Source organism: Siniperca chuatsi, linkage group LG17, assembly GCF_020085105.1.
Source record: "Siniperca chuatsi isolate FFG_IHB_CAS linkage group LG17, ASM2008510v1, whole genome shotgun sequence".
NCBI classification, from domain to species: Eukaryota; Metazoa; Chordata; class Actinopteri; order Centrarchiformes; family Sinipercidae; genus Siniperca; species Siniperca chuatsi.
Window position 1 is genome coordinate 12638175 of NC_058058.1, and position 16829 is coordinate 12655003.

Sequence of the window (16829 nt, forward strand, 5' to 3'; positions counted from 1 at the left end):
GTATGAGACACAATAAATAAAAGATTGGCCATAGGGCTGTTTCACATTCCTTTAGCTGTTAATTTTGAACACACTTGTCCTTAATGTTACTAGTTGCATAAAAACAGCAATACGAGCAGAGCATTATTATATGCATATAGTTTAATTAGATCACTGCTCTGCCCACAATAATTCCAATAATTTGATTACTGTGTGTACATAAGTCTGTGTGTCAGGATTGCCAAGTTTGGTACTGAAGTGTTTCATTGATCCATTCTAGCAGAGAGAGGAGCTGGATTGCTGCTAATCTGGCAACCCTTGAAATGTCAACTGACGAATCAGTGTGTGTGTGTGTGTGTATGTGTGTGTGTTTGGCAGACTTGAAAGGTAGCATGCATGCACCTATGGATATGTGTGGTTCAGGGGGCCTCCTCCATCTGTGCGGTGAGCTGTGTTACTACGCACACACATACAAAGACTAGCTGAATTCAACATGATTAGTTGAGTGGAGCTTTGCCTTTGTGGTCAAGCTGACCAATCATCTTGACTTAAGTGATTCAAAGGGCAAGGCCAGAAAGTAGTTTTGAGTACTTGTGGAGCTTCTGTTAGAGGATTTCTCTCCACAGATGGATGTCAAATTAATAAAAACTGAATAAATGAGTGAATCATGTGCTATGGGCTTTGCAGTCACCAGATTTCAACCCAACTGAACACCTATGGGAGATTTTTGGACTGCGTTAGGCAGCGCTTTGTACCTTCATCATCAAAACAGCAAAGGAAAAAAAAATATCCCTAGTTTTATCGCTGCAAATGACCTGACAAGAGTAGATTGAAAAGGATTTATAACAGGTATTAACACCATCTTCTTTATGGCCCTTAACCAGTAATACCCTAGATTTTTCCTAGACGAATAAATGTTTTAACTAGGAAAAAAAACAATGGAGCAGATGAACTGTCGCTCAGAGCAATGCCATGTTGTGGAGTGCTGGTCCCATGTCTCTCCATTGTTTTTTGATTCTTCATAACGAGACTTAACTTACTGAATCCTCAACTCAGTTTATATCAAAGGTTTGTTTTCCCCCTTTTCCCCGTGCTCGGAGGACCTCAGTTTGACAGGAAGTGTTCACTGAATATTCATGTAAAGAAGCCCTTGCAGTGATTTGTGATGCACTTTTGCTGTTGAGAGTTGACTGGGTGAATCCAAATGGTGTTGCTTGAAATAGCTATCTCATACAAGATGAGTTTGAGCCTTATGATTTAGTGAGCATACATTACAACAAACTGCGGCCGTTTAAATGGCTTCTCTGACGCACTGTATATGGAATTAAAGGAGTTTAAACGTGTTACATTTACATTTACATGTATGTATTGTTATACTGTTACGTACATTTATTCATGTGCAGGAAACTCTTCAGGTGACTGAACATCTGTTCTCTTCTCTGTTTGTCTCTTTTCTTCTCTTCTAATGTGAAGATAACATTTTGGGAATACTTTATGCTTTTTATTGTTGTGATGTTGAAATTTCTAGATATTAAACAGTCACCCCTGCCAGTGAGTGTGATAGCCAAGGAGCTGATAGCTGGGTTCGAAAGATGGAAATTAAAACAGAATCACAATATTTTGAAATTTTAATCATTAAAATCCTTTCTCGTAGGGTAGCCTGATTGGATTCAGTCTTTAAAGCAGCAGGATTGTTATATAACTCATGGTAATTCAACTACTAATTAAGACACTTGACCAAAGCTTTGTCTCACAACAGCATAATGAGAGAGAGCATGTGAGTGAGAAGCAGGGTGTGTTTAGTGAGAACAATGAATGAGCATGTGTGTGAATGTACAGTATGTGCATTCATACCATTGTATACCATGGCTACTAAAGATGTAAGTCTGTTCTCACCAGAAACAACAGCAGCACTCATAGTTTGTTCAAATGCCTAAAACACGATGTGTGTTTATGTTTACCTGATGATGGTCTCATGCAGCCGTAACTATTTTCTTACAGATGCAAAGACGGAAGTAGCACGATATGTTATGGCATCGCAAAACCTCTTATGGAGAAGGTCTGGCTGGACGTTTGGGTAAATAAAGAATGTGACACAGAAGACCGCTGTTGGCATCCTGTTTCCTACCAACAGCCAATGTTGGTTTCTTTTAACCATGATCACGACCTTTCCTTAACCTTAACTGAGCAGTTTTAGTTGCCTAAATCTAACCAAACCTTAACCATAGCGGTGGCAGATCAGAAAACAGAATATTGTTTTTAATGGTTATATACATTTTGGACGGCACTGACAATGTCATCGTGCTGTTTTCTGTGTTTTCTGATCTCCAGATGTTTTGAAAGACAATGACAAATTATTTATTTTGTCATTGAGTTTGGAGGACTTGTTGGAAGATACAGTAGTCTGTGGTCATTTGTTGTTCATCGGGACACCTTAAACGTAGATCTGGTCAAACTGTTCTCCGTCCCTGAAGCCAATAAATTAAACTGCTATATCACATCATGTAAAAGCAGCCATTCTTAGTTATTATCAGGAAATACAGTTAATGGGAGGTAGTGGTTTACATAATACTCACAGATGTCTAAGCAACTTCAGCTAACATGGCAGGGAACCAACAAAATGGTTTAGTGATAATGTGGGAATTGAATTGAAGAATTGTAATGGGAAATCAGTAAATTGTGGAGAAATGTCTGCCCTGCTGGCATGGTTGCCTTCTCCGCTCCACCTCTCTTTATACGCTGTATCTAGAGACAAGTGGAAATGAAATTTGAATCCTGAGAGTGGATCCTGTAATTGCTCTCTTAGTGCGCTCATCCCGCAGTGGCTGTATGTATAATACCAGCTATTACGGAGGGTAAAGGAGTGATGGGAAATGAAACAGAAGCAAATGTAAGAAAAAGTAAGAATGTTTGTGTATGTATGTATGTGGTTCCTGCAAGGATTCCCCCAAGGAAAGAGGACAAAATTACATACCCCATGTCATCTTTTTTACTCTTGAAATAACTTTCTTTCAAGAGGGAGAGGGTGAAGGAGAAAACTGACATGATGGAGAAGAACAGAGAAAGGGAGAGCAGAAGAAGGGGCAGAAAAAAAGGAAAGTGAGAAAGAGGCAGCAAGAAGACCAGGAAAAACAACACAATAGACAGAGGAAGAGAGAGCGACAGCAAGAGAAAGATATTTATGAGAGAGAGAGAGCTAGTTGGGCGGAGTTCAGTTCATGTGTCTTCAGTAACAGACTTACCTGTAAGAAAAAGAGTGGGAGAGAAGGCTGTGTTCTTGGTGTGTGTGTGTGTGCGTGTGTGTCTCATTAGTCAGACTGGGGATGATGACACTCAGTAGACACAAATCAATAGTAACCCCCTAAGACAGCATTTGTCTCCTCGTTTCTCTCGGTCTCATTAATCCTTGATGCTGTGTACCTGCCAATCAGTGAGGGCTTTATGTTTCTACAAAATATGTTTTCCATATGTCTGTGCATCTGTGTGCATGTGCAAAGGAGAGGGCTCATTAGATGCTTTCAGAATAATGAGCTGATTGATGAAATCAATAGTAAACACTCTAGATACTGCAATAACGCTCCTTATTCCTATTTCTCTCTTTTTCTCCTGCTCTTCTCTCCCCCTTTTCAAAGTACAATGATCAACTCTCAATATGTAAATACAGTCAGTTCTAACAATGGCAAACCCTAGTAGTCGCTCACTCTCTCTGCAATGCTCTGACACACACACACAAGCTAGTATTTACAAAAAGAATGTCTTCTGCTTACTGTAGCATTATTTGCCTGCTCTCAGTGACCCACTTTCTCAGAAAGCAGATTTTTTAAAATTTATTAGTGAAAGTGAGTGCTTGCTTATTCCCATCGCTTCCTTTCCTCACTGCACCTCTCCCCCTCCTCTATGCCACTGTGGTTGTGCGAAGCCAGAGGTCCTCTAAGCTGCCATTTAGCCAGCAACCATTAAAGCCAGCATCCTGCAGTTAGAAAATATACGCTGCAAATGGTATGGCTAATTATTGTAATTTTACATAATTTGAATGTTTCAACCTACAATATGCATAATGCTAATTTTGCCCAACAGGTAGTATAGAATAGCATATCCAAATGTAATACGCCTTCATTAAAATTCACCTTCATTTACAAAATACAATTTCCTACTTTCCATACAGTGGTACTGCGGTTTTTTCCAATCTAACAAAGGATACTGATGCTTTTAGTCTAGACCATCTCCAGGCTTAGTATTAGTAGTAGTCAGGGATGTGCACAGACCTTTTTATAGGCAGTGGCTTAGTTAAAACCCCCACTCTATAGTACTGTCCCCTTCCCTGATGATGGGATTAATTAGTGTGCATACACACACACCCACAAATGGTGAACTGTAACTCTATACCTGGATGAAAAAAGATACACTGTAGGTTCCAAAACATAGAATATTTTGGTAAAATATGCTTCAGCTATACTGTAGGCTACACTATATTAGACCAAATTATTTTATTTATATATATATATAAATAAAAAAATAAAAAAACACAACATAATGTATACATAACAATGTATCAGTAATTAAGCTTGTTGTAGACTCACGCAGCAGTGTGTTCACCAGAAATTAACAGTGGTGTTTGACAAAGGTAGTATTGCTGTCTGGTGTCATTGACCAATTTTGTATTGCAACATAGTTTGGTTTAACAAAAAAAATTGATACAGACTAGATTTGAAGAGAAGCAGGTCAGAGAGGATCCTCAGGTCAATAGACTTTATTACATTAAACAAAAATGTGAATTAACCGGCAAAACAATAGAGCATTTTGCATTTTGTTCATTCACAAACAGAGAAAGTTGTAAAGGGAAAAAGGTAGTTTTCAATTCAGAAAGAAATTAATGCCTTGACTGAAGATGTCGTAAGGCGAGGTGCTATATGGAGGTATGTGGACCCAAAAGCAGATGACAAGGAAGCAGTCTCAGGGTGAAGTAGCCGGATGACTACCGAGTTTATTGTGGGGTGGAATGCAGGCATGTACAGGCAGAGGTGAAAGCAGGGGAGTGAGTCCAAGGTGGAAAACACAGTTCACAAAGGAGCAGCCAAAATCCAAAATCACAAATCCAAAATCACAAATCCAAACAAGGTCCACGGGAGAACAAAGACTCCAATACAAACTTACAGTCAAGGCTTGGCAGGAACAACACCATGTGTACAACGATGATCCGACACAGAACAAAGAAAAGACCAAGACTAAATACCCTAGGGGAGGTGAGATAACAAGACACAGGTGCCAACAATCAAGGGAGGACCAACAATCAAAACTGGAGGGAAAACACAGACAGGAAGTAAAAACACAAGACACACAAGGGAAAAAGAATACTACAAAATAAACCAGGAAGTGACAACACCAAACTACCACAGAAGATGTTTACATCCTAGCTGGTTAACAGGACCTTGGCATACACAGGAGCTTTCTTCCATTGATGATAATTCTAAGAATATCCACAGCAGCAGTGGAAACAACATCAATAATACTAGTATATTAATACTAGTATATAATAGTAAATATTATTGATTTGGTCCAAAGCAGGTAGCTGAAAAAGCAGTAGTACTAGCTATACTAATGCTAATTAGAGTAGTATTGGTAGTATTAGTAACTTCTGTTGTGATCATTGTGCTTGATCCAATATTTATCTTGGCTGATGTTGCTGTACTGCAGTTGTAGTAGTAGTAGTAGTAGTAGTTGTAGTACATAGTGTAGTAAGTAGAAGAAATGGTAGCAGCAGTCATAGTATATCCTGTGGATACCACAGTGGAAAACTACTTTATCACTGAAACACTTCAAGTAGTTGCTAGAACAGTCCAGTAGGGCAGTGGTCAAAGAGTTTTGACCAATAGTACCATGTAATATAGAAACATACAGTTTTTAACCATCAGTGGCACGTTAACGGAACAGGTCAACTGAGGATATGCATTTTGACTTTGAAAGCCTAATTACATTTAAAATGAAAAAGCATGAGCATAAGGTGAGAGTAACAATGAATTGAGATGGTGTGGTATAATTTACAGCACTTACATATAATTTCCTGGGAGGGTATAAAAGCCCTTCAGAATTCTAAATGGCTTTAACTATAAATCTATGTTTCTAAAACTCACCAACAATATGGAATACTGATGGTTGCCATTTTTATTTTAATACATTTGTGCTCTACAGAAAACTCATATGTCCAGTTTTGAGTCAAATAAAGAGATTGGTCTTCTTGAGTTAAATGAAGTAAAGTATATCATTGCTGTAGAAGATTATTAGAGAAGTTAATTTTATAAGTATATCATTCTGTTTTGGTCTTTTGTCTACTAGCTGTTACAAAGTGTTGCCTTTACTTTACTGTGATGTGATGTAACCATCCTTTGTGCTATTAAACTACAATGGGTGCTCACATACTGCAGCACTGTTTGAAGTTTTAAAGCAAAGCAGTAACTGAGGATGTGTATGCCATTGGGTTACAAAGGTCCCTCACATTTATATTGTTGAGGAATTAAGCTCACAACTCACCCACAAGGTTCAACAGTAAATCCTGGCATCCACAGAATCATTTTTCCTCCACACTCTCTCTGTGCACTGATCAGACTCATCCTACACTGCATTTCCACTGCCCTGACACTGCACCAACACCTGGGCTTGCGCTTAGCTCACATCTCACCCAATAATTTCCACCCTCAGCATAACTCTAGACAACAATAGCCTAATGGGACAGCAGACCTTGTCAACTTGAAATGGGCTAGCAAGCAATTCAGAAACAGCATTTTAGCAAACACCTAGAGACTAATGGAAGGGCTGACCCTGCTGGCTAAATCATACTTCAGTTTATTTCATTTTCCTGCTAGTGTTGAATGAGTGTTGCGTTGTATAAATGCTGATTAACCACGGAGTTTGATTTTTTTAAGCAAGGAAACAGCTGTATCATAGACGTATTATGTATTTTAAGTATCAATCACAAAAGAGAAACTGAGAAAATGAGAAACTGACACAGCTGCACAAATGAAAGTCAGAATAGAGGATCATGTAATATCTATTTTTTTGTCCATTCTGTTCTTTGTTCCAGCACTGGAGTCTGATGGTAATTTCACGTGCATCCCTGCTTTGGTTGTTGTTTTTGCTCTAGTGGGGAGGCACTAAAACTGTTCTTCTTTGGACACTTTTATTAAATTCTAAATACCTCCCTTCGTATTTAGAGACAAGTTGGGATCATTAAAATGTCTTCTTTAATATCTCACATTTCAAGTCACTAGAGGCTGTGTTGTATAATGAATTTAACAATAAAAAGTGGTATCAAACCCCTGCATTGATTTGCTTAAAGGAGGTGAGCAATAATTATAATTACAGTATGTTATCCCTACACCAGGCAATTCTTAAACAATGCAGTGATTAAAAACTGACACAAGTACTGTTTGATTACAGGTTAGCTTATTAATATTTAAATTCATAGTTATGCATACTAAGCATGTGTTGCGATTTAAAACAATGGCTTAAACATGACACAGTTTATCAGTCCAAATTAACAAAGTTATCCAGTGTTTCCAGTCATGTATCCATGATTCATAGCAATGGTGTTTCTGGATGCTTTTAGTTTTGATGCCAGCATTTTTGAGGTCTGTAATTAGCGAAGGCTGATTATTTCTCAACAGTGATGTATTATCTGAAGAGGCTCTGCCACCTGCAGTGGCTTCATTGGATGTTTGTAGCAGAGTAGCATGTGTCTGTCTGTCTGTCTGTGTCTTTCTCTCTGTCTCTCTCCTCTTCATCACTTCCTCTTCTCTTCCTCTCCGATTCCCTCAACACAACAAAGATTCCCCTCTGTTCTCATCTTTTTTCAGTCCCGTTTGTTTACTGTTTTCTCAAATCTTGTCTTTGTCTTTCCCTTTTATGTATGTCCCTCTTTCTCACCCTTCATCTCTCCCTTGCTCCTGTTTTCTTTCTCTCTCTCCTTATCTCTATCCCATCATCCCCTTCTGCCTCTGACTGACAGTGTTATAAATTGATTTTCAGCCCGGTGTGTTCCCTCTGTCTCTCTCTAGGCATTTCCCTTATTTAGCCTCAACCACTCCAGGGTATAGTCTAGACCGCAGGCAAACTGTCAGTCAATGGCAGCGTGGAGCAGTCTAATTCTTGGCTGACAAGGATTCCTGACAGCAGGAACCAATGGGACGTTTCAAACATGCTTACTCTCGCCTGCTCGGTCTCTCTCTATTGCATTTTTGCCTTTGCTTTCTCTTTCTTCTCTCATTCTCTTCCTGTCTGCCCCCACCACTCCACTCTTCATTTGGTCACCCTTTTTTGCTTTTGGTTTGTCTACCTTTCTGTCACTCTTCTCACCCCACCCCACCCCACATCCCCACCCCCATCCACTGCATTTCCTCCATCTCACTTCTGAAACCACCTCAAGAAAATGAACACATACTATAATTTGCAAGACATGGACAGCTCACTTAAATGAACTAACATCACATTCATGCATACATTTGCATGTACGCAAATACACACACATCTCATTTTGCCCCTGGAGCTTGAGTACTGCTGTGATCTGAATACTGATTGGATGGTTTGTCTGTCTGCAATGATTTGATTGGTCAGTTTGCTCCACTGGGAAAGCCATTCTTTAATCATAAATGAGAGTCAGTGAGATTAGACGGAATAGCCCTTTAAGCAAATCTGGTATCACTGAAGTCCCCAGAGAGAGGCAGAGACGGAGGGAGAGGAAGAGAGAGCAGCAGAGAGACGAAAGAGAGACGGACAAACAGAAAGAGGGAAACACATAGATAGAGGCAGAGAGATGGAAGAGAATTTAAGGCGGGTATTTCTCAGAGTTGGACTGGTGTAATGTCACTATACTGCTGAGGATAAGAGTAATATTTTATATAACAGAATGTGTGCGCACCCACACAGATATGTGTCATATGGAGACATTTCTGCCCCCCCAAGTAGGAACTGGGGACGTCCAGCAACCTTGAGGGGGAACCGTGGGTCCCATTCAAATGAAGAATAGGGTAATTTCACTGTTTCCTCATTCAGTAGTCAGCACCATGTGGAAATGGCTATATTGATCATAGGGTTCCCTGTGGAAAATGACAAGCTTAGTAATTGATTTCACCCCCTCAGAATCATCAAGCTTATTTCAGTACGTGTGAAGTCAAATTATCTTACTGTATGGCAATGGCAGATTTTTATTCATTTATATATTCATTTTAGTTGGGTTATTTCACGCGCTGCATGATATTGTTTTACTCACTGTCTTTAAAGGCTTGATGGGGCTGTAGTCTGTCAGCATATATTAGCCTTTGGGCTATAAGGGCATATATTGCTGCATCAAAAAAACACAAGGGGCCATAGTGTGGGTTGTTACAGGAACCCTTGAGGAGATAAAATGCAAACCAGAAGTCCATGTGTGTATCAGTCAGGTGTAAAGACACTGCACAGAAGTTTATAATCCTTTGAGGCAGGATTTTACACTTCTAGAAAGTTTTAATGGCAGCAGACATTTTCTCCCCCATCCTGATGCTTGCAAGGTAAAATTTTCACAGTGCTATACGATACAAGCTTTTGCCAGGCTACCCTGCGTTTTATTGGTACAGCCATCTGCGGCAGCTCCCCTGCTGCACCAACATAGTGGTATTGAAGCTGATGTGGGGCCTGCATTTTTTGACCTAGAGAAATTGAAAAAGACTCATTGCAGACTAATGCAGGCTGAAAAATATCCTGAAAAGGTCGGCAGCTTACATTTCAGGGCCAACACAGACAGTCACATCCACACCTACTGGCAATTCAGAGCCTCCAGTGCACCTTGCTTGTTTTTGGACTGTGAAGGGAAGTCCATGCAAACTCCACACAGAAAGGTCCAGGGACTCTTGTTGTGTAGTAGCAGTGGTTACACTAAGCTTTTAATGACGTGTTATTTACAGTGAAGTCATAAAACTAGACTACATTTTTAGAAAACTGGACTGTCTTGAAAATGATGTGAGACGTGCCAGCATAAGCCACTTGTTAAGCTTGTGTTTTTTTTCTGCAGTGTATTATTTAACACATTCAAGATGAGATATTGCTTTGATGAAAGAGATCAAGCCTATATTGCAGACTGGGGTTCATTAAATCCACTCAATTCAAGAAGCAGATTTTCTTCTTTGTCTTTAAGCTTCTTTTATCCAGGGAAGGTTTTGCTGAGCATGCATGCTCTTTTCCAGCTAAACCCTGTTCCTTATTAGTACCAGTGCATATATTCACACCTGGGAGCTACCCAGTCCAACCACAAATCTTTCACTGTTTGCCAATTAGCATCTCTATTTAAGTATTTGGGGGGAAATGACTTGCTTAAAGAGATGCTCCACCCAAAATCTTTTTAGTATTAAACACACATGCCCTGTAGACTTAAAAGGTGGCTCTAAAAGTATGTAGCTGTCTTCTTCTTGGAGTGCAGTGGCTATAGTCATCTTGAATTAACTGCATTTTTAGATTCCAAAGGTAACCCAGTTTCATGGCAAGAAACAGTATCAAAACGTCTACACAATATTGTCAATTTTTTACCTAAATATTACTAAATTCACTGCTGCTCTCTGCTTCTCATCATGACCAACACATGCATGTGTTGGTTTGTGCACATTATAGCGACTCCCACCTGCTCTTCTGTTGGTCAGAACCGCTCGGTACAAGCTTACTTATGAAAATGGAGTCAGTGTGTGTTTTAGCAGATTAGATTAAAAAAATACAATCACACAACATTGAATACATACAGAGATACATAAATGCTATAATAGGATTTCAGTATATCCACACTTTGTATGTGTGTGGTTGAAAGGAGTGTGGTGAACAAAAGGTGTAGTAAATGGCAACAGAGTCAGTGGGTTTATGGAATGGGTTAACTAGTAAGGTCAGGGTTGTGGAGGAGGCTTTGTGTTTGTGACGTAATGCATGGATATGTGTGTATATCCCTCTGAATCTGCCTGTATTTGTATGTGTGCATGTGTGTCTTTCTGTTATGATGTGAACATGTGAGTGTGTCTGTGTCTGTGTGAACCACTGTGTGTATATGTGTTTGTGTATGCCTGTCTTTCTGTGACCCTGTGCTTCTGTGTGTGTGTGTGTGTGTGTAGAAGGGCTGTCAGTTTCGGTCTGGTAGTCAGCATAATTAGAAGTCTCTCTTTTACCCCTGTCTTTTCACTGCTCTCTCTCCTTCTTCTCTCTCCTCTCTCCCTTCATCTTACTCTCCCATCTCTCTTTCTATATTTCTCCATCTCTCTCTCCTTCCTACACTCTCTCGCCTCTATCCCTCTGAGTGATGAGTTTTAAATCATCCTTTCATTCTTCGCACAATGATGAACGAGGAGAAATCTGTCCTTTTCTCTCTGTTTATTCTGCTTTCCATCTCTGTCCTTCTGTCCATATTTCACTCTTTATTCACCTCACCCTGTATCCTAGCTTTTCAATTTAATGAAGTTACTTCATTTAGACTAAGCCTTGTTTTCCTGTGCTACAAATTGTGGGTTAATTTCTGATAGCTTTACAAGGTTTTAAGCTGTTCTTTACCAGTTAATTGAAATTGGAAAAACAGCAAGAATGTAAAGACAGGCTAAAAGAATATTAAAAATGGTTAGCAATTAGTTTAAAATATGTTGTTGAAAAGGAAATCTACATGCACTTCAGCATTTCTAATTGTAAAATCACTATCAGTAGAAGGATTTATAGAAAACAGAGACAAAAATCAAGTTTCAAGTCAATTTTAGACATTACACGTCAAGACACTTTTGATTTTGTTTTATTGAAATTAACATCATAAAAATGAGTGTGAGATTTGACTGCCTGTTGGTGCTATGCATGTCTTACGGTGACCTTATTGGGAAAATAGAACTGCAAACATCTTCTTTTTTTGTCATTACTTTATGAACCACTAGGTATCTGCGAATTAATGGCCTGATTGACACAGGTGTGTGACCTGTGTCAAGGCTGAATACACAACATGCAAAAACATACTTTAACCACTAGAGGGATAAAAAAAAGACATCATGAAATACTTTGACCACAGTCAAAGGATGGTTAAAAGTTGGATTCCAGACAATGAAAAGTGGTACTAATGTTACAAAAAAGCAACCGACTAAATCTTCCATTGCTTATGGCATTTGACTCTGTCAACTCAGATATTTAATCCCAAAATCTTGATTGTAGTCACATATGCATCAGTCAGTCTGTCAGAAATGTATTATCTCGGGATAAACACTGAATCTGTGCATTTGGCTGTAGGAAATATTACCAGCCATTGAGCAATTATTCCATTGTAATCCATGGTTTTCCTTCAGATGCAAGTATGCAAGGTTTCTTGCTCATTCCTAAAAATGTTTAAGCCCAAGCAATTTGTTTTTGGTCATCGCCAAACTTAATTCCACATTCTTATTAATCATATTCACACACGTATAAAACAATCCAACAGACTATCTTCAGAACCAGAATTAGATTATATCATCAATATATCACCAAACGAGGCGGTAGTAGAAATGAAAACATTATTTTTAGGTGTCCATTCAATTAGTTTGGTAATTAAATCATTTGGAGGCATTCAATGAACTGGCTACAACTTAATAATATCTCAAGGCCTCTATGTCATTATGGTTAACAATGTTTTATAAAGACTCCATATCCATAATAGCCATACTCCATGAGCCAATATTTGAAATATCAGTGATTTTATTCAAAATGAGTGCTATCTAGGACGTGCATAGGTTGTTACATCACAGAGTTTAATTAAAAATGAAATACAGTGGATATAGATTCTGATAGGTCTGCCTTTTTCTTTGTAACTGTAACGAATTGTTGTCCTCAGGTGAACCCCTGCTTCGTTGAGCGTAAATCCCGTTTAACTTTGAACATAAAATTTCTGTAGGGAACCACATGGATCTTCCCTTTCTGAACTGGGCCAAAATGGCCATTCAATAAGTCGTTTTCTTGTTGTGCTGTGCACGATCTTTTTTCTGCAATGTCTTGTAGAAGAAAGCAGGCCAAGACGGGCAGTGGAATTTCCATCCCTTTGTTTTCTTTTTGGCAAATTGAAACAAGCAAAAAGTGACATGTGTTGTGAGTGTATATGTCAGTTATAGTGTATATATGTGTATATATGTATATGTATATATATATATATATATGTATATATATATATATATATGTATGTGTGTGTTTTGTTTGTTTGTAGTTTGTTTTGTAGGTGTGGGTATGTGCATATGTGTGTGCTCTCAAATGGCTCTGCCCATCCCTCCCGGTTCGTCAACATCTCAGCTATGATTGGTTGTGAAGGGACAGCGATACCAGCCCTTAATTGCAGCTCTGACTGCCATTGGTCATTATATCTGTCACTGTAATGGTCTTGGAATTGTCTGGGTAAATGAGGGTTGGACAAACACACACAGGCACACACAGATACACACATGTGTAGACAAACACACACGTTTTTTGGTTGGGGTTCTATCTTGGATAATTGGTTGGAAAAGCATCCAGCAGGATCGCCCTGCTGTCCCTGTGGCCCTGGCTGCCATGGTAAATAACGAGGCTCATAAACATGAAAGGCAGGGGGATGATCATCCTGATTTGAGCTTTGCACTCAGAGGACATCAATTAAGGCCTAGGAGTTCAAGGACTTACAGTAAGAGCAATTTTCAATAAACACTTTCATTTAAACTTTGAATAATACACCAAAGGCATACTGCTGCAGCTTTAAAAGCTATTATAGAGCTTTTTTATTCCTTCTTTTTCTTTATTTCCAGTGATATAAAACTGAGTAGCTAAAATACATTTTCAATATGTTTGTTTAAAAAACAGACAAAGACACAGCTACACTGGTCAAATGCAAAAAATCAACAGGTACAAAGGAATAGTGACTTGCAACAGCATCTCCCAGCAAGAAGACATAGGATCAAGCCCACTATAACAGCAATTTTCTTCTCTGCTGTAGTGTCCTTCAGCAGGATGATGCTAAATCCCTACCAGCTCCAAGGGTTTCTGCTCTCTAAGCTGACTCCGCAGTCTGACTCCCCTGTGGAGCAGGAAAAGTGAAGATTTTCTTCACCGGGGATCGATAGAGCATGGCAAAAAATGCTCTGGACCGAATTCACTCCTGGACACTCCAAGGTTTTCATCTAACACCTGTGGTGTGTTTGATATAAAAGGATCATTAAGATCAAAGGGAGAAGATAATGATCCTGATGTGAACCGTAAAGTCCAAGGAGATCAATTACATTTACATTTTACAATTTAGGCATTTAGCAGGCTCTCCAACCCGGAGAGATTTAGAATAAGTACAGCAGCAGAGTTAGCTTCACTTCGAATTTATCAGTACAAGCAGCCTGTAAAAGGAAGTGCCAAGGATAAAAACAAATTCTACACACTCCTCTGATCCATGAATGAATCCAATCTGAATGTCACGTTATAACACAGCCACAGAAAATACTTATTTCTGATTATTGTCTGTTAATATTGTATATTTGGACACTTAAAACATAGTTACCATCAACAGTTTATCAACCATTTTAACCTAGTATGCAAGGTAGTATGCACTGAAATATCACCAACAATAACTCATGCTTTGTAATCACTTAACTCACAGGTGAATCTAACCTAGACAAAGGTTAAACTGACTACAAACAAACTTTAGAAAATAGATGATAAATGTAAACATAGTCATAGTATTAGCCTGATAATGCACTCTTAGGTGTTCTGATAATGTAATTCATTATTGGTTCGATGTCCAGCACTGTGACATTGGGACACCTTAGTGAAAGCAGCTGAATTACTGTTGCAACATGTTTTATATGTTGGGCTGCTGTCCTATGCCGAGACTGCCTGTCGCAGTTGATTTAGTTGTTGTGCATCTACTCCTTTACCCCTGTGCTCTCTTTCCTTGTCTCCTCCTACCAGCCTGTCCCCACATACATAGAGCCATAATGAAGAGCCTACAGTAGCTCATTAAGATCTAGTAGTATTTATAATATATACTGTATAGTTTTATAAAGAAATCATTAACTGTCCTGGATGCTGCATAGTGTGTGCAATAGTTTGCATTTGTCGTTTTCTCAGCCAAATAGACACAGTGAGTGTGGATGTATATTCCATTTTTTTAAAACACATGCTTATGTCCTTTGTTATAAATTGTTGAGTCATGTTCAAAGGTACTGTTAAAGCTGACTGACACAGACCTATTGTTGTCATGCATTTTGACATGTCAGTAATTGATTAGCAAAAACGAAATTGTGTATGCCTGTCTTTCTGTTACCCTGTGCTTCTCTCTCTCTCTGTGTGTAGAAGGGCCAGATTTTGATCTTTTAGAGGCACGCAGGGTGAATCCAAGAGAATGCTCTGGTCGCTTATTGATTTCACCTATTAAGTCAGGTGGAATGACAGCTCAGTGGCAACTGAGTTTCCCCTCCATCAGGGAACCTGGGTTCAAGCACCCCATGCTGAATGTGAATACCAGCTCCCGGGGTGCTTTTCTGAAACAGACCCTGCCCTGTGCCCTCGCTGTGGAGGAGGCTATGTTCCTATCAGCACCACAAACCACAGATACATGGAGCTATAAGACTATCTGACAAATACTTGATTCAACAGTTTTGGCGCTAGCTACAGTATATATTCCATTAATGTAGTCATACATCAGCATCAAAGAATCAGGATATATCAGACCCAAGTTGACCTACTTAGTATCACTCATGCTGATTTGTGGCTTATTCCTACATTGATGTAAAGCAATAATTTGCTTCAGTAAGAGGCACGTTTTAGCACTGTAGTTACCTGTAAATGAGATAATGAATAATGAACCACCAATATTGGACTGGGCCAGTAGGTCAGCACTATTCATTCCATTTATTAAAAGAAAAATAATACTTGTAATACTATGTAGTGCCGTTGGGTTCGGAGGGATAAAGAGTAGTAGTGTGTGTGCTTTTATGTAACTAAAAGTGCCTGTGTGTGTGTTTCTTATATGAGCACACCCTGCAGTTGTTACTCAGTGTCTGTCAAAACTAAACCTAAGCCAGCTCTCAAACACAGTACGTGCTGCCAGACACACACTGACTAATGCTAACTACATGCACAGAGAAACACACATAGAGGCACTTGTACACACATGCAAATGATCCCTTTGTCACACAAAAACACACATACAAACATGGATGTGTCATTTTAATATTCGCTCATTGTCACTTGTGTCACTTGTGTACTTTAAACTCTAAACTTTAAATATCATCTCTCTCTCCCTCCTTTCTTTTATGTTCTCTTTTGTCTCTCTATCTCTTGTTTGCCAGCATTTTATTTTCTCATTGTAAGACTAAATAAAACTAGGTTAAAATAAATGAAATGTTCTCTCTTTTCTCCTTTAGGTTTCATCTACACATGTGGCGGCACACTGAAAGGCCGAAATGGCAGTATAGAATCACCAGGCTTTCCCTATGGCTACCCCAATGGAGCAAACTGCACCTGGGTCATTGTCGGGGAGGAAGGAAGTAGAATCCAGCTCATGTTCTTGTCATTTGCCATAGAAGAAGAATATGACTTTCTGTCCTTGTATGATGGGCACCCGCACCCTGCCAACTTCAGGACCAGGTAGGACCGATTATTATATTATTATTATATTTAATGGTAAATCTTTTTTTGTAAACAAGTGGTCACATTTTCAGAGCAGCATCGAAAACGTGCACATTTGAAAAACTGAGAAAGACAATGTGGAAAGTTTCTGTTTTTCCTAAGTCATTATGTAATGGCAGTAGGCTGTTAAGTAAGACAAATTAAAACTGTATTTTACAAACTTTATTTAGACTACTTTCACAGCAAATTATTGCAATTATATGTTT

At 39.0% G+C, this 16829-nt stretch overlaps 1 protein-coding gene across 1 annotated transcript in view; it reads left to right on the forward strand.

The window, feature by feature from the left end:
* csmd3b (CUB and Sushi multiple domains 3b) overlaps positions 1-16829 on the forward strand; it is a 359142-nt gene that overhangs the window by 72318 nt on the left and 269995 nt on the right. Inside the window, exon 6 of the mRNA XM_044171541.1 lies at positions 16359-16581. Coding sequence (XP_044027476.1) covers positions 16359-16581 — 223 coding nt within the window. The remainder of the gene's footprint in view (positions 1-16358; positions 16582-16829) is intronic.